Here is an 18,624-nt window from a genome sequence, read left to right as displayed (position 1 = left end):
TTATTGTCTCCTATTCCTCATTCCTCTGGCGTTATATGGCTCCTATGGGTTTAGCGCTTATTCATATAATAGTGGGACCACTAAACCGTAGGATTACACAGCGCCTGTGGGGGGGAATGGACGGTATTGACGCTTAATTCAGGGAACTGGAGCACAAATCCAATTCGCTGGATGAAGAGCCCCTCACCAGCGTCAAGGAACCTCCCTTGAGGGATCCATAATAATAATAATGGTTTGTAAGTTAGAATAAAAATATTTAGGCTTTGGCTTCATAATATGTATTTTTTTTATTATGGTCTTAAGGACACACGTTTCAGGCACATAATTATTACAGCAATCATAACTAAGTGCTAAACCCACAAGGGACATTTACTCATAAAAAGCACGTGTTCAAGCATGCCTCAATACGTAATTCTCATGGGCATCCCAGTAATCTAATCGTGGGATGTAAGTACGTGACTTTTATGCTGGTTATCTTGGTGGTGGCGCAGGTGGACGTAGCGAGGAGGGTGTGAGCGAGGGTGAAGGTGTGCAGGAAGCCATGACGGGGCTCAGACAGAGGCTGCTGGTGGAGGGATGGAGTGGGACCTGGGACCGCATGTCTCGTACCAAGAAGGTTGCTACTGATGCTATGGACACCCCACTCAATAGATGTCTCTCAACACTCGACATTACACTCTTAGGTTGGTTACAATTCTACCATTGCATGCTTATTATTATATTGATTAATAAAGAAAAGTCTCACTGACGTTGAACAGATGCTCATACATATTGAGAGTGCAATTTTTTTTGTATACATTTTAATTATTTCTATATGGTGCAAGTACTTGAAATTATGTCATGAAAATGTGGAGATAATGTACGCCAGCTCAAAAGCAGTGTTGAAGTTTAAATTTATTTTTCAGGAATTGGGCACATGGTAGGGGCAGGAATTTACGTTTTGACTGGAACAGTGGCTAAAGACACAGCCGGACCTGCCATCGTTCTCTCATTCCTCTTGGCCGGGTTTGCATCTTTCTTGTCTGCCCTGTGCTATGCAGAGTTCGGTGCCAGAGTGCCCAAGGCCGGGTCTGCCTATGTATATACCTATGTCACCATCGGCGAGTTCTGGGCTTTTGTCATTGGCTGGAATATTATCTTGGAACATATGATTGGTAGGTAGTATTTTCGTTTACCCTCTAGTAAGTTTATTCAGGTATACACAAATACAGTTACATAGATTATCATACATAGCAGAGAAACTAGGATAACCCAAAAAAGTCAAAGTGATTTATTTCCATTGGAGTCTCTAACTTTCTATGGGTGAGCCATTAAACGAGGATCACTGATAGATTTAAATTATTTTGAGGAATTGCTGGTATATCCCGGTGGCCTGGTGGCTAAAGCTCCCGCTTCACACACGGAGGGCCCGGGTTCGATTCCCGGCGGGTGGAAACATTCGACACGTTTCCTTACACCTGTTGTCCTGTTCACCTTTCAGCAAATAGGTACCTGGGTGTTAGTCGACTGGTGTGGGTCGCATCCTGGGGGACAAGATTAAGGCTTAACCCCAATGGAAATAAGTTAGACAGTCCTCGATGACGCACTGACTTTCTTGGGTTATCCTGGGTGGCTAACCCTCCGGGGTTAAAAATCCGAACGAAATCTTATCTTATCTTATCTTAAATCTTTATAAAATGCCATCGTTGTATGTAATTAAATTTTTTTGGCGCCACTGAATTTACAGGTCAAAAGTTTTTATCCTACCTCCGTTCGTTCAAAATCTCGCTCAGTCTAAAGTGCAGTTACCACCTAGACTCCTAGAGTGTATTGCTGAACAGTCCACTAATACACAAGTACCTATTTACTGTTAGGTGAAAAGGTGTAAGGAGAGCTGCTCATAAACTTCGCCCACCTCAATTAATCCCGGGTCGTGTGGGTGTGAGCTGAAGGCATTACCACTGAGCTATGAGCCTCATCTCTATGCAATAACATTTTTAATAAAATTGTTGTACGTACTGTAACACCTCTGTGAACAACTTGTATGTGTAATTAAGGCAACTTATATTACAGGTGCGGCATCAGTTTCTCGGGCATGGTCAGGCTACTTGGACTCCCTCTTCGATGGTGCTCTGAGCAACGCTACAATAACATCAGTGGGGGAGATGCATTCTGAGTTCCTTGCACCTTACCCAGACTTCTTAGCCTTTGCCGTGACGCTCGTCTACTGTGCTTTTCTCACCATGGGTGTCAAGGGCTCAGCTTACTTTAATTCTGTCTTTACTCTCATTAACCTTTGTGTTATAACATTCGTTATAGCCGTAGGTATGTCATACGCAGACATCGCAAACTGGAATTTAGAGGGTGGGTTTATACCCTTTGGGTTTTCTGGTGTAATATCTGGAGCTGCTACTTGTTTCTATGCCTTTGTTGGTTTTGATAGTATAGCCACAGCAGGTGAAGAGGCAAGGGATCCAGCACGGTCTATTCCTCGGGCCACATTAGTGTCTATGAGTGTAGTGACTGTAGGATATGTCATGGTTGGCGCTACACTCACTCTCATGGTACCATACTACACCCTTAACCCTGCTGCTGCTCTCCCTGATGCGTTTGCCTCTCATGGTGCTAAGTGGGCCAAGTACGTAGTGAGTGTGGGTGCCATTTGTGGTATGACCACCACACTCTTTGGCTCTCTCTTCAGTCTACCACGCTGTGTGTACGCTATGGCTGCGGATGGTCTCCTGTTCTCCTGGCTAGCTCGGGTCTCAGATAAAACTAAGGCAAGATATTACTTGTTCATTAAGTAGTTACATGATTTTAGCTAACCCTGAAATTTCAAGTTTTATTTGCACTGCAGTAAGAGACTAACATACTCTAGAACATTATTCCCCAGCCTGCGGCCCGAGGGCCACATGTGGCCCGTTGTGGAAATGAATGCGACCTTCACATGAAATTATAAATTAACCTTTATGTAGGATCCACAGTGCACAATGTCGACAATTACAAAATGTTATTGTAATTATTCATAAAAATTAGAAAAAAATACAAAATGCGGCCCTCTAATTTTTTGCGTTTCAAATAGGCCCTTAAATACTAAAAGGTTGGAGATTATTGCTCTAAAGTCTAGAGACTAACATGTATTCGTGTTAGAACAAATCCATTCTCCATCAAAAAAAGAAAAAAATATTCCCCATTCTCAGATAATTATTTCCATTTGTAACTTGATCCTTTTTTATGCACCTGCCATACACGTCATCACTCACAACTTAATAGATCCCCACCTCTAAAGTGCTCACCGTTTAAATACTGTCTTCAAATTTTATTACTAACAACCCACTCTGCCAGTAAACAAATTTTTACATTCCACCTAAATTACTGGTTATATAAAGCAATTACGGTATACTATTGTATTTAATTATGGTCAGTATGTACTCTGCTCCAGGTGTGTTTTATTGTAATGTGCAATAAAAATATATTTAGTGCTTATGGTTGGGTTATGTTGTTAAATTTTCTTATCAAAATATAACTTCTTTCCTATTTGTTTAAAATATTAGTCTCTCTTACACAACCCACGTAATTAAAAAAAAATTACCGTTTAAAAAATACATTTATTTTAATTATCTCCCAAAATAAACAATTTACTTAAATATTTCCCCGTGGTGGTTTAGCGCTTCTTTTTTATAATAATAATAATAGAGCATGGTTGATATTTATAGTATAGAATGTTAACCTTATATATTTAGTTTAAAATAACTTGTTACTTTGAATATAATGTTACAGCAACTCTCAGGTCTCTGATGGAGTTGATGTTATCCTATAGTTACTTCTTACTTATTTCTCATTATGACTTACATGTGTGAAATATTTTCGCATTTGTGTGTCGCTGGGCATTCAGGGTTGAAAAAATGTTTATCAAGTCATCTCTTTAAAAATGAGGGAGGGGGGGTCAACTTAGTCTCAAAAATTAGTCATGAAAAGGTCAAGGTGGCTTAGACAACATTCAGAGGTATACCTGATTAGTTCAGGCTAAATAGTGATACCCTACAGTGCCATTTATCAGTTAGTTGAAACCTCACTTAAGCTTAGGAAGCCATTTTGACATAGAAGATATCATTCACATACACACAATAATATTTAGTGGTTATAATCATTACCATGATTTTTAAAGACGTGGACCGGTAAGCCAGTGGCAGGCCTCGGTCAGATGACCATAAGCTCCAGCTGTGGGTCATCATATGACTAAGACCCGCGTCAGGAAACACTTGTCCTGTTTCCTGACAAACATTATGCCTACCTACCATATAAATAATGACAGGTGGAATAAAATCCACTACAGTATCTGGAAAAAATAATCTGAAATTCGAAATCAGTATTTTGCCATGAAAACAATTTTTCTTCGGTCTTGTATTCTTTGCCAGTGTGCTATATTCTTATATAACGACGTGATTCTTCTTACCAGGTACCCATCATCACGCTTATTCTGTGCGGTATTCTCTCCGCATTCATCGCTTTGTTTTTTGACATTGAGAAACTAGTGGAATTCATGAGCATTGGCACCCTTATGGCATACACAATTGTCAGCGCCTCTGTCATCATCCTGCGCTACCAACCTGCATCCAGGTAATCTATAAGAGGAGAGACTATTGTTACCAACTAATGTGACATTTTATCGTGACATTTCGCTCCCCAGGAACTTTGTTAGTTTAATATGTTTATTATGCACCCTATACTCATCCTGTGGGTGGTAGTCAAAAGATTATACAGAGGTACATAATGGGTCCCGGGACTGGACCCCAAAGTTTTGATAGCTGAACTAGTTACAAAGGTAGTGAACTCCAGGTAGATCTGGTCACAATCATGACCAAGTTACAAAGGTAGTGAACTCCAAGTGGATCTTGTCAAGCTGGCTTGACAAAGTTCCTGGTGAGCGTAGATCTTGTCAAGCCGGTTTGACAAAGTTCCTGATGAGCGTAGATCTTGTCAAGCCGGCTTGACAAAGTTCCTGATGAGCGTAGATCTTGTCAAGCCGGCTTGAAAAAGTTCCTGATGAGCGTAGATCTTGTCAAGCCGGTTTGACAAAGTTCCTGGCGAGCGTAGATCTTGTCAAGTCGGTTTGACAAAGTTCCTGGTGAGCATAGATCTTGTCAAGCCGGCTTGACAAAGTTCCTGGTGAGCGAAACGTTGCCACAAAGACAGTTTCAGTGCTCTCCAGGAAAACTTGTTAAGTGTACATCTGCATTCTTAAGATTGAATGAATATTTCAACGAGAGAATTATAGTACTGCACTGATTAATCTGCTTGGAAAAAGTTGAAACATAAATTCTGTTTGTTTTTTTACTGTAAAAATAATTCGCCAAAAATTCAACTCACATTTACTAGGCTCAACATTACTTGTAATTTATTTCATGAAAATTCTTGTACATTATTGTAATTTGGACATTTGTAAAGTAAAAGGACACAAGTGCAACTAATGTGACATTTTTATTGTGGCGAAACATTGCCACAATAAAAATGTCACATTAGTTGCACTTGTTCCCTTTTACTTTACATATTGTCGGTAATTCTACCAACTTTATTACAATTTGGACATTTAAGGACCTTTGAATATATTTTCCTACTGCCATTAATGCGTGGATCATGCAGCACCTGGGAATGCTAGGTAAGACACATATGCAACAGTTAGGTATCTTTATTTCGAAACGTTTCGCCTACACAGTAGGCTTCTTCAGTCGAGTACAGAAAAGTTGATAGAAGCAGAAGAGACTTGAAGACGATGTAATCAGTCCATCACCCTTAAAGTTTTGAGGTGGTCAGTCCCTCAGTCTGGAGAAGAGTATTGTTCCATTGTCTGGAATAATATGGAGTTGAAGTGATAGGATGGAGCCTTATATAGCGCCAGGAGGTGAGACGTAGGTCACTAGTAGAGTAAGAATGTAGACATTGAGAGGTCAGGTCCCTCTCAAATCCAGCCATTCTCACTAGTAGAGGTTGTTGAAGTGGTTCCAAGTCTGTACCAAGATACCCTTGTGTTGCAGTGTCTGACAGAGTGAACAATAAAATGGTATAAAATACCGACAGGTTGTTTAGGTAAGACACATATGCAACAGTTAGGTATCTTTATTTCGAAACGTTTCGCCTACACAGTAGGCTTCTTCAGTCGAGTACAGCAAAGTTGATAGAAGCAGAAGAGACTTGAAGACGATGTAATCAGTCCATCACCCTTAAAGTTTTGAGGTGGTCAGTCCCTCAATCTGGAGAAGAGCATTGTTCCGAAGTTTGAAACAATATGGAGTTGAACATTAAAATGGTATAAAATACCGACAGGTTGTTAGGTAAGACACATATGCAACAGTTAGGTATCTTTATTTCGAAACGTGTCGCCTACACAGTAGGCTTCTTCAGTCGATTACAGAAAAGTTGATAGAAGCAGAAGATATTTGAAGACGATGTAATCAGTCCATCACCCTTAAAGTTTTGAGGTGGTCAGTCCCTCAGTCTGGAGAAGAGCATTGTTCCAAAGTTTGAAACAATATGGAGTTGAACATTAAAATGGTATAAAATACCGACAGGTTGTTAGGTAAGACACATATGCAACAGTTAGGTATCTTTATTTCGAAACGTTTCGCCTACACAGTAGGCTTCTTCAGTCGAGTACAGAAAAGTTGATAGAAGCAGAAGATATTTGAAGACGATGTAATCAGTAACTTTAAGGGTGATGGACTGATTACATCGTCTTCAAATATCTTCTGCTTCTATCAACTTTTCTGTACTCGACTGAAGAAGCCTACTGTGTAGGCGAAACGTTTCGAAATAAAGATACCTAACTGTTGCATATGTGTCTTACCTAACAATATGGAGTTGAAGTGATAGGATGGAGCCTTATATAGCGCCAGGAGGTGAGACGTAGGTCACTAGTAGAACGCAGATGTTGGGAGGTCAGGTCCCTCTCAAATCCAGCCGTTCTCACTAGTAGAGGTAGTCGAAGTTGATTGCAGGTCTGTACCAAGATACCCTTGAGTTGCAGTGTCTGACAGATTGAACATTAAAATGGTATAAAATACCGACATATTGCTAGGTAAGACACATATGCAACAGTTAGGTATCTTTATTTCGAAACGTTTCGCCTACACAGTAGGCTTCTTCAGCCTATTGTGTAGGCGAAACGTGGGTCATTATCTGACCAAGACCCGCGTCAGGAAACATTTGCCCTGTTTCCTGACGAACCTAACCTAACCTTGAACGTAATTCTTATGCAACTTGATGATAATGAGTTGTTTAGGAAGATACTTGAGCAAACACTAGGATATACTATTTATTAGAAAACGTTTCGGTCCTGGGACCTTGATCAAGTTCCCAGGACCGAAACGTTTTCTAACATGTCCTAGTGTTCGCTCACGTGTTTTTCTAAACCAATTTATCGGTATCTGTTACTAAGGTTTATACCATAAAGATTTGTAACTAATTTTAAGTGATTTTTTCCAGGTGTAATATAAAGAGCCCCTCCCACACTCAGGCCACCACTCCAACACCTGGAGCTCTGCCTACTCCAACAACTCCTATGGATGAAATGATCAAGGTGAGTCGGTCTGAATTTCTACAGATGAGCCAGCTTCTGAATCATTAGGTAGATCTGTAGAGCAAGTAAAATTCATTAGTTTTTAAGATATAGACTGTCTCAAGTACGTTATTTGTTGCTGGATCTTAATGCTGGAGAGAACTCTGTTTACAATTAGAGCTGATTCTTTTAGCTAGACAATTCAGAGGTGTTGATATTTTTTTTCAACAAGCTGGCGTCTCCCACCGAGGCAGGTGACCCAAAAAAGAAACTTTTACCGTCATTGACACATAATCAGTCTTTGCACAGGCGCGCAGATACGACAGTTACCTTAAAGTGTTTACTTACATAATTTATTTCTAAAAACTGAAAGCTTATCAGGTAAATGATACATGGTTAGAATACAACGATGTTAGGTTAGGTAGGTTTGTCAGGAAACAGAACAAGTGTTTCCTGACGCATGTCTTAGTCATATGATGACCCACAGCTGGGGCTTTTGGTCATCTGGCCGAGGCCTTCCAACGGCTTACCGGTCCATCCCTTTAAGAAAAAACATAGTGATAATTTCAACCATTGTAATAACTGATATTATTATTCTGCAGGGTGACGAAGGTGGTGAGCTGAGGTCATCCTGCCGATGGTTGATACGAGTGTTGGGGAAGCGAGAGGCTGGGTCTGTGGTGGCCTGGGCAGTAGTTATCTTCACAACATGCAGTTCTGCTCTCAGTACTCTACTACAGTTTGGCGGAAACTTCCTCACTATGCCATATCCTTCACCTTGGGCTATTATAATTGCTGTTATGCTAGTTTTTATATTGGCCATCAGTAAGTCAAAAGCTATTGTTCATTTTACATATAATTTCAGTTTAAATTTCTCTGGTAATTGTAATATCTTCATGAAAACATGAATTACCACGGTAAAAATAGCTGTTTTCATGCCATTTTTATTTGCTAGTAAAAGTGTATTTCAAAATAAGATACAAGGGTTAATAAGTTGCATCAAAAATTCTTATTTGCATCCAAAAATATATTAGTGATTTAAATATACAGTATATTGCAATGAAACTGTTACAAGTAATATATTTTCCACGCTGTACATAAGCGTGTTCTTGCTTAATGTTTTGGGGGTCAGAAATGTATTTGATCTGTTTTAACATTTAATCAGACATTTCAAGTGTTTACACAGCTTCATACTACTTCAGCTCTCTCTAGTAGTGAAACTGACCATTTGCTTTGCAACAGCCAAAGTTTATTATATTAGAATATTATTAATTAAAAGTTAATATACATGCATTGTGTAGCTATCCTGACTTAATGTTTTACAGGAGGGCCGTCATGCAGAATAGTTTACTTGTTACATGCCATCATACAAGAAGGTTACTTTGTCTTACTCCATCATGTACAAGAGTTTACCTTTTCATACTTCATGAATATCATAATTTACTAATGTCGAAAACTTTATAATACAGTATTACGTGTGTTGACAGGTGTGGTGGTGATTGTAGCTCACCGTCAGAACCAGATAGCACTGAGCTTCAGTGTACCTCTTGTGCCTCTAGTTCCTCTCATCTCCATCTTCTTCAATGTTGGTCTCATGGTCCACCTCAACCCCATGACTTGGATCCGCTTCATTGTATGGATGGTCATAGGTGAGAACATCGTAGTTTGTGCTATATGTTATGTAGATAAGTATAGGAAGAGCTTGCAGTCTTATATCATAATGACTGTGTTTTATCGAACAGTAATTTAATTATGTTCAGTTACTGCAGCACCATTTGGCTTGTAATAGACGAGGTTTACAAAGCTGCAGTTGTGTTGCCAGATTGTTAATATACGAGGTTTGTACAAAGTCCTGTAAATGTGTTGTCCGGTTTGTCATAAAGGAATTAATACTCTGAATGTTATCTAAATGACAAGTCATAACACCTGCTCATTCTCACACATGCACTATCTGAAAAATTTATTTGATGCAATCAACTTTGCTTCCTCTATTGAAATATAACGCTACCTGCGTACAGTAGTTATTCTCTTTCTTGGTATGACTATAGTGTTAGGACCAGGAAACTCGTGGTTTCTCGAGACTTGCATAGCTAAGGACAAAACTGTTTAATATTTGATATATGAACTTAGGAAATTGTTAAATATAAAGAATTAAATAAGGTATGAACACCAGCATCTCAAACATGTATAACCATACAGCAGTATAATAAATCATACATGTAAAGTATGGAAAATCTAATAACTACAGTACCCTTTCCTTACATTGCAGGTCTCCTGGTATACTTCATATATGGTCAGCATCACTCGCGTGAGGGGGAACCAATCAGCAGCTACTCCACTTTGTTAACTGAACCCACACCTGCCGGTAATACCGTGTTTGGTGCTGTTCAGCACACACTTTCTCACGTCACTTCTAAGATTACTTCTGCTACAGCCGAGGACAAAATTCCCATTGTTGATGAGGAAGTAGTGGGAGACAGGGATTTGTAACTTGCAACAGCACAGTCTTTTTCAGTTCTCTTATAGATGTGAATTCATGAAACTTTATGAAGCAGGAAAATATAATTTTATAAGATGTTCTTATCATGATTATATATGAAGCTCATGTTAGGACTTGACTGCCAAAAATATATAGCCAAAAATGTGTTAGGATTAATTGTTAATTAAGAGACAGTGATGAGCATAATAATTATTCATTCTCTGTAAAATAATTTATAATAAATTTAAGAAGATCGTAAAAATAAATAATGAAACATTTAAATATGAAGGCAGGAAAATATATTGTGTATAAAAATTGCTAACCATGTACCTGTACTGTAGGTATTTGACTCATGTTTTCATAATTAACAGATGTTTACTTGTTATAGATTCTTTTCAGAAATTTGCAATTCTGTACTAATATTAATATTTGTAACCGTAGTGGTGTAATAATATCATTAATTTTGGTCCCATAGTGTGTGTAGTCCCATTATTTTATGTGACATTATCATTTCAAGAAATATTGTATATCAGATTCATGTATTACACAAAGAACTGAAGAAGCTAAACCATCTAAAGTGATTTTGATTCACCAAGCTACTACCTGGTTTATGCTGGGTTATGCAGTTTAAACTCGGTGGGAGACGGCCGGCTTGTTGACCAAAAAAAATACTGGAATAGTTATATAGTGAGAAGAAAGGGTATTACATCAAATAAATCTTTAATCTTTAGTTGAAGTGAGGACAGTAAGGAGTTTGTTAAGTGTGTGTGTGAACACAACACCATCACCACAGAACTTGTGCATAATAAACATTAATTTGTTGAAGAATGGGACACTAGTGCAACATCTGGGAATCTTTATTGGGAAAATGTTTTTTTCGGTGGTTTTGTATTGGACTGAAGAGGCGGGATCCATACATAGCGTTGAGCAGAGGTACGACAAGGCTCTTGAAGCCAGGAGTGAACTTAGAAGTGACCAGCGAGGAAGGACAGGAGCTGTGAATCGACCCCTCTAACCACATATAATTGGCTGGCAAAACGTTTCCAGAATAAAGATCCTCAAATGTTGCACAATTGTCTCATTCTTTTTTTATAGACCTTTCATGAGTTTGTTAAAATATGTTAGATTAAAAATACAGAAAAATATTCTAAAGAAGGTATTTTAGTGCACATTTCATATGCATGAAAACGCAGAATCGTCGAAATATGCATCAGAATAACGTTTTACCACATTTTTCTATACATTTAAATACTTCACATATTTAAAAAAATCACATGAAAATATCTAAACCATTTACATCACATTGATTTGTTGATTCGACCCTTTAAGGGAGATGCTACATGCCAGGGAAGAATCTAACCTCCCTTTGATTGAATCTGATTGCCTCCTATTCCCTAGGTACCATAAGACCCCTATGGGTTTAGTGTCTTCCAATCCACCCCTTTGAAATTAAAATTAATAAGAATTTCTTAACCGATTAGTTAGCTGTTTAATTCTTCAGTAGACAATAAGCATTTTACCATATTTTATAAGTATTTATTTATAAGTAATAAGTATTTATAAGTATTTATTTTATAAGTATTTATGGCATACTGTACTGCATGTACTTTTTATGAATGCAAGACTTACATTTTACTGTACAAATTATTATGGGCAAAGATGCTAAAAAGAGTATTATTACACTTGCAATTGGATTTAATTTTATTTTTGTTGATATTTCCTTCCAATTGCTATAATGAACACAACCTGTTGAATTTGTTTCTTTATAATAGTTGCATCAGTTGCGAATGCATCTAAACTTATTTTTATTTTGTGTTAAATGTGATTGGTGACATAGTATTAAGAGTGTCCATTAATACACTGCCCACTTAAAATTAAAACAATGGCAAGTACCAAACACTATTCTATTCTAGGTGATTTTCCGGTATGGATCTCGGCCTGGGTCTCTTCTAAACACTGTTTTAAATTCTAAGTTAAATACAGTATGGCAGTTAATTATTTGCTATACTTAGTTATGCAAAATTTTCATAGTTAAATTATTATAATTTCCTAGCCATGTCTTAAACTGAAATACTCAGAAACTTGGCGTTTCACTTGCAGACTTTTCATATATTCCAGTAATTTAATAAACAATTCTCAGAACAAATAAATCCAAATTGTGACACTCGTTCCTTGGAGTACACTAACTTGACTCACACTCTACTAAGATTACTTCTCAACTTTCCCATGATCGTTCCTTGGAGCACACTAACATGACTCACTCTGTCAAGATTACGTCTCCACTTTCCCATGATCGTACCTTGGAGGACACTAACTTGACTCACACTACCAAGTTTACTTCTCAACTTTCCCATGATCATTCCTTGGAGCACACTAACTTGACTCACACTCTACCAAGATTACTTCTCAACTTTCCCATGATCATTCCTTGGAGCACACTAACTTGACTCATACTCTACCAAGATTACATCTCCACTCTCCCATGATCGTTCCTTGGAGGACACTAACTTGACTCACACTCTACCAAGATTACTTCTCAACTCTCCCATTATCTATTATGTCACACCCCATGGGCAATCCATTAAAAACATACTTGGCAAATTTGTACCATTAACGTAAACTCAAAATACACCAGTTATTTACCTAAAAAAATTATATAAAACAAATGAGTGATTTAACTGTGTATAACAAGTGAAATACACAAGCAGCCACTCAGCTCACCATATATGATCAAGCAAGTTTGTAAGGGCGACAACACACCTATTTAATAAAGAATGTGGTTCAGGTACCTATTTAAGTACGGGAATATATTGATTGATAACCCGGGTATGACACAACGTACACTCGACAGCCCAATTAAAACCATTGCTGGGACTCTACATTATAAAGTTAGTGTATCAGAAAAACATATATAAAACATGTATATAGTTGAATGTTAAACATGCCCGAACAAAAAATTACACTAATATATAATACAAACACTGCCTCTCGCTTCTAAACTCATATCTACGCCTATACCTCACTCCATAAAAGCATGAAGGTTAATATCACAATTATATAATAGGCAGATGAGCTTAAAGAAAATATAGAGGACTTGAGCACATCTTCAGTCTATGATGATGTCAGTAATTCTTAAGTGATTGTCCTGTTATGTAATTATTAATGGTCTTGATTTATTAAGTGGTTATTTCAGCATATTTGAATCAACTGTTTTGCGATTTTGTTGCATAAAAATCCCTCAAGAGTGTACTGATGCTGACGAAAGGCTTCTGCTCCCTGCAATTAGATTTACCATCTTCCTCTGATTAAAACTGATTACTGTCTCCCATTCCCCAGGTATTGTATTCCCTTACGAGTTAGCACTTACCCATGAGTATTACAATGTTGGGTAAAATAGCAGAGGAGAGGGTGTTCAGTCTATAATGACAGGAGCAGCATAGTGTATAGGAGAGCGACAGATTGGGCATGTGGTGAGGGAGGCTGAGCAGGAGCTGCAGGCGTTGAGGTGGGCACAGGGCATGAACACGGCTGCCACTGGCCGGTCTAAACACACCCGGCAGGTCAGAGCTTCCTGTGCCTCCTCTAGACGGGCCAATAGTTTCCTCTTCTCTGCTTCTAGAGATGACAGATCCAAGGTACTAACAGATGCTGCTGGGAAGAGAAAGATTACAATGTCATGTGTCATCGGGCAGTAGAAATATTTTATATGAATATTGTGTACTGCTATAATTATGCAAGAAAAATATAACCTACAGCAGAGCTGTAAAGATAAGCATCCGTCTCCTACAGCAGAGACCTCAATACAAGGTTAGTCTTCTGCGGGAGATCTGGCAGAGCTTATCTGCTGCAGGCTTGTCTGAAGACTTAACTACATATTTCTGTTCGTAATGTTTAGTATTTCTCTCTCCCGTCACTGGAGATACCAATAGTTGCAATCTACTACAGGAAGACCATTAAGGCTGTATGTCACCTATTCAAAGGGCAATGTAATCCCTCGTACAAAAACTGAGGTAATAGACTAAGATACACCTTTCAAGCCTATCGACTACTCTAGTTTAATCTTATAGCTTTAAGTTCTTATTGGCAGTGTGCAAGTGATATGCAGACTTAATGATAGTTAACCTTGAACGTTGTTGCTAGTATTATGAGAGAAAAAAAAATATTGGAACTAAATAAAAATGTCAACAAGATTAACTCACTTGTTTCAGCTGCTGATCGAATTCCCACACCATCATGTTCCATATTTCCACCACCTGTGGAAGACACGTTTATCAGTTTTTGCAAGTGATTTGTGGATCACTCTCCCCTCAGGGAAGGTTCCTTGATGTTGGTGAGGGGCTCTTGATTTAGGGAATTGGATCTGTGCTCCAGTTCCCTGAGTTAAGCCTGAATGCCTTCCACATCCCCCCCCCAGGCTCTGTATAATCCTACTGGTTTAGCGCTTCCCCTTGATTATAATAATAATGTGGATCACTCCAGTGGGTTTTCATGTGTTAACGTGTGGTCCCCCTCTCCCCCCAGTGTGTTCCTGTGATAATTTGGGGATCATCCCGGTGGGTCTCTGAGGGATAACTTGTGGATCACCCCCGTGGGTTTCTGTGATAGTTTGTGGAACAATATCATGAAGTTTTGTGCAAAAACCTCAGCTCGTTTATAGGTTAAGGGCTGTTATCTTACCTCAGTTCGTTTACAGGTTAAGGGCTTTTATCTTACCCCACCTCGTTTACAGGTTAAGGGCTGTTATCTTACCTCAGTTCGTTTACAGGTTAAGGGCTGTTATCTTACCTCAGTTCGTTTACAGGTTAAGGGTTTTTATCTTACCCCACCTCACAGGTTATGGGCTTTTATCTTACCCTACCTCGTTTACAGGTTAAGGGCTGTTATCTTACCTCAGTTCGTTTACAGGTTAAGGGCTTTTATCTTACCCCACCTCGTTTACAGGTGTTATCTTACCTCAGTTCATTTACAGGTTAAGGGCTGTTATCTTACCTCAGTTCGTTTACAGGTTAAGGGCTGTTATCTTACCTCAGTTCGTTTACAGGTTAAGGGCTGTTATCTTACCCCAGTTCGTTTACAGGTTAAGGGCTGTTATCTTACCTCAGTTCATTTACAGGTTAAGGGCTTTTATCTTACCCCACCTCGTTTACAGGTTAAGGGCTGTTATCTTACCTCAGCTAATTTCAGTTCCAAGGTTAACCTGCTCCCCCAAAGATGTCACTTAAAACAGTCGACAAACACGAAGGTACCTACATACTCCTGGGTGAACCTGAGTATTTAGGTGTCTACACCCGCCCGAGACTGAACACGGGCTCTTCTGTTGTGAGACTAAATGAATAACAAGATATATATCATGATTCTCCTGACAGTTACTAAAACATTTAATTGAAGTGTGCGGTGTTGACATTTGTGATGACGAAGATAAAGAGATAGAGACAAGCTTTCATTGGGGCGGTGCTTCGCTGCGTAAAGCTGTACCGGGGCAACTTTTCGCTAGGTAGAGCTGTACCGGGACAACTCTTCGCTAGGTAGAGCTGTACCGGGACAACTTTTCGCTAGAGCTGTACCGGGACAACTCTTCGCTAGATAGAGCTGTACCGGGGCAACTTTTCGCTGCGTAGAGCTGTACCGGGACAACTTTTCGCTAGATAGAGCTGTACCGGGACAACTCTTCGCTAGGTAGAGCTGTACCGGGGCAACTTTTCGCTAGGTAGAGCTGTACCGGGACAACTCTTCGCTAGGTAGAGCTGTACCGGGGCAACTTTTCGCTGCGTAGAGCTGTACCGGGGCAAGGTTTGGCTCTCTCTAGAGCTGTTACTGGGACAATATATTTATGTGTAGAACTCTAAACCTATCAAACCAACCAGCCTTGATTTATGAGAATATAACTCTGAATGTATTAGGAAAAAAATTACTCCATTAAACTAAGCGAGAATTAATCAGAGGTAAACAACACAGCCAGACCAGCTGGGACTTACCTGAGGAGGAGGGGGGAGGGTGCTGACTCCTACGGGTTTAGGGCTTCCTCGTGACTAATATGTCAGTCGTGTGTCTATATTTACTCACTATGTTTGTTAATATAAATATTTGCTCATTATATTTGTTCGTATAATCATATAGGGTAAATAATTTTGAGTAAATGAATTGAGTATTCATGTATAGCAATAATAATAATAATAATAATAATAATAATAATAATAATAATAATAATAATAATAATAATAATAATAATTACGGTTATTAGACAATACTGAAAAGTTTTATTTCGTCTTTACTGGTGCAACGTTTCACCCTCGAGAGACCTTTATTAAATATCTGCTCGAAATGTGTTGCATAACTAGGGGCTAAACTAAGCTACTATTGCAATTCATGGTAATTTACATATAATACCTGGAGAGGGTTCCGGGGGTCAACGTCCCAGCGTCCTGGTCTGTGACCAGGCCTCGTGGTGGATCAGGGCCTGATCAACCAGGCTGTTACTGCTGGCCGCACGCTAGCCTACGTACGAACCACAGCCCGGTTGGTCAAGTACTGACTTTAGGTGCCTGTCCAGCACCTTCTTGAAGACAGCCAGGGGTCTATTGGTAATCCCCCTTATGTATGCTGGGAGGCAGTTGAACAGTCTTGGGCTCCTGACACTTGTGTTGGCTCTTACCGTGCTAGTGGCACATATCGCATCGTCTGCCGAGTCTTTTGCTTCCATAGGGAGTGATTTTCGTGATTATTTTTTATTTCTCGATGAAGCTCATTCGTGGGAGAAATTTTCTATCGATAACCCTCACTCTACAGTCTATTAATCACTGGTCTATTAATAGTTAATAGGGATTTAAATCTATTGGCTACACAAGGGGTCATTAAGGCTTAATAAAGAGTTTACTAATTGTAACAAATTTATCAGTATTCATAAGGATTTTAATAAACGTATTGTATAATAACGGGTTGAAAATGTGACTGTACAAATTGGTTAAGAAACTGACTTACTGGTTTGTAATATATGTAGTACTTGTATTATACAGCAGTTGTGTTGGTGACTGGCTGACCTGTATTGACTGGTGCCCTGATGCTCTGAATATGACTGGTGATTGACTAGATAATATAGAATAACAGATGACGATAATGGTATAATATGGCAGCTAAGGCAATCTTATCTTATCAAGCCAAAATTTCATGCATGGCGTTCACATGTACGAAGGCTATCAGATATCACATTCTTCCTCATCTTATTATGATTTATGTAATAAAGATGTCTTCTAGTATAGAATACTTATTATATACATACATCTTTATTTACTACAAGGTATACAGACCATAGATGACATCAATGACATACTACTATATAGAAAGTCCCTTGTTATGCTGAGCATTTCTGGCAAATTAGGTCAGTTTTGTCCCAGGATGCGACCCGCACCAGTCCACTAACACACGGGATGCGACCCGCACCAGTCCACTAACACACAGGATGCGACCCACACTAGTCCACTAACACAGAGGATGCGACCCACACCAGTCCACTAACACAGAGGATGCGACCCACACCAGTCCACTAACACACGGGATGCGACCCACACCAGTCCACTAACACAGAGGATGCGACCCACACTAGTCCACTAACACCCAGGATGCGACCCACACTAGTCCACTAACACCCAGGATGCGACCCACACTAGTCCACTAACACCCAGGATGCGACCCACACCAGTCTATTAACACCCAGGATGCGACCCACACCAGTCCACTAACACCCAGGATGCGACCCACACCAGTCCACTAACACACAGGATGCGACCCACACCAGTCCACTAACACACGGGATGCGACCCACACCAGTCCACTAACACACGGGATGCGACCCACACCAGTCCACTAACACAGAGGATGCGACCCGCACCAGTCCACTAACACACGGGATGCGACCCACACCAGTCCACTAACACCCAGGATGCGACCCACACCAGTCCACTAACACACGGGATGCGACCCACACCAGTCCACTAACACCCAGGATGCGACCCACACCAGTCCACTAACACCCAGGATGCGACCCACACCAGTCTATTAACACCCAGGATGCGACCCACACCAGTCCACTAACACCCAGGTACCCATTTTTATACTGATGGTGAACAGGGACAGCAGATGTCTTATGAAAACAGGTCCCTAATGTTTTCCAGCCGTACCAGGGACTCGAACTCCGGACCTCAGTGTGTGTGAGGTGAGTGCGCTAGTGATCGAGCTACGGGACACAAATGTTGACACATGTTGACACACATGTTGACACACATGTTGACACTCAAGTGGGCAAGGCATTTTCATAGGATAATTATTGCAAACATAAATTGAAGATAATATAGTGTCTCCCACCTGTTAAAAATATAACTATTCAAGCCCAATCATCTATAAATATATATTATTATACGGTTTATTAATGTTTATCACTAAGTAGTGTTAAATCCATGGTGGTCTTACAGCGCCTTGGGAAAGCGAGGCACTTATGTTCGATCCAAGGAAGGGGAAGAGCCATCCAGTTCCTTGGATTAAGAGTTCTTCACGAGAGTAGGTTATAGGGAGAAGGAAAAGGAACCTCCAAGAAAGCTGCACATGTCCTCAGCTGAAG

At 39.6% G+C, this 18,624-nt stretch overlaps 2 protein-coding genes across 7 annotated transcripts in view; one reads left to right on the top strand and one right to left on the bottom strand.

Annotated features, from left to right (window-relative positions):
- LOC128702192 (cationic amino acid transporter 4) overlaps positions 1-10,590 on the top strand; it is a 49,314-nt gene extending 38,724 nt beyond the window's left edge. For all 4 annotated transcript variants that reach the window (XM_053796295.2, XM_053796297.2, XM_053796294.2 and 1 more), the window contains exons 2-9: positions 492-683; positions 906-1,154; positions 2,053-2,759; positions 4,439-4,599; positions 7,462-7,555; positions 8,137-8,359; positions 9,022-9,183; positions 9,804-10,590. In XM_053796295.2, the coding sequence (XP_053652270.1) occupies positions 542-683; positions 906-1,154; positions 2,053-2,759; positions 4,439-4,599; positions 7,462-7,555; positions 8,137-8,359; positions 9,022-9,183; positions 9,804-10,024 (1,959 nt within the window). In that variant the 5' untranslated portion in view covers positions 492-541 and the 3' untranslated portion in view covers positions 10,025-10,590. The remainder of the gene's footprint in view (positions 1-491; positions 684-905; positions 1,155-2,052; positions 2,760-4,438; positions 4,600-7,461; positions 7,556-8,136; positions 8,360-9,021; positions 9,184-9,803) is intronic.
- A 124-nt stretch (positions 10,591-10,714) lies between these two features.
- LOC128702193 (baculoviral IAP repeat-containing protein 7) lies at positions 10,715-17,142 on the bottom strand. Of its 3 annotated transcripts, none has more exons than XM_053796298.2 (3): positions 16,992-17,142; positions 14,213-14,266; positions 10,715-13,661 (listed from the first exon to the last, which is right to left on the bottom strand). In XM_053796298.2, exons 2-3 carry the CDS (start codon positions 14,253-14,255, stop codon positions 13,426-13,428), a joined length of 279 nt encoding a protein of 92 aa, XP_053652273.1. In that variant the 5' UTR covers positions 14,256-14,266; positions 16,992-17,142; the 3' UTR covers positions 10,715-13,425. The 3 variants fall into 3 exon arrangements, with proteins under 3 accessions (XP_053652273.1, XP_053652274.1, XP_053652275.1); XM_053796299.2 differs by having other exon boundaries at positions 17,051-17,111; XM_053796300.2 differs by lacking the exon at positions 16,992-17,142 and adding an exon at positions 16,401-16,546.
- Positions 17,143-18,624: the final 1,482 nt, after the last annotated feature.

Source organism: Cherax quadricarinatus, chromosome 83, assembly GCF_038502225.1.
Source record: "Cherax quadricarinatus isolate ZL_2023a chromosome 83, ASM3850222v1, whole genome shotgun sequence".
Taxonomy (NCBI): Eukaryota; Metazoa; Arthropoda; class Malacostraca; order Decapoda; family Parastacidae; genus Cherax; species Cherax quadricarinatus.
Note: the sequence above shows the minus strand (reverse complement) of the source record. Positions and strands in the feature narration are given on the sequence as shown.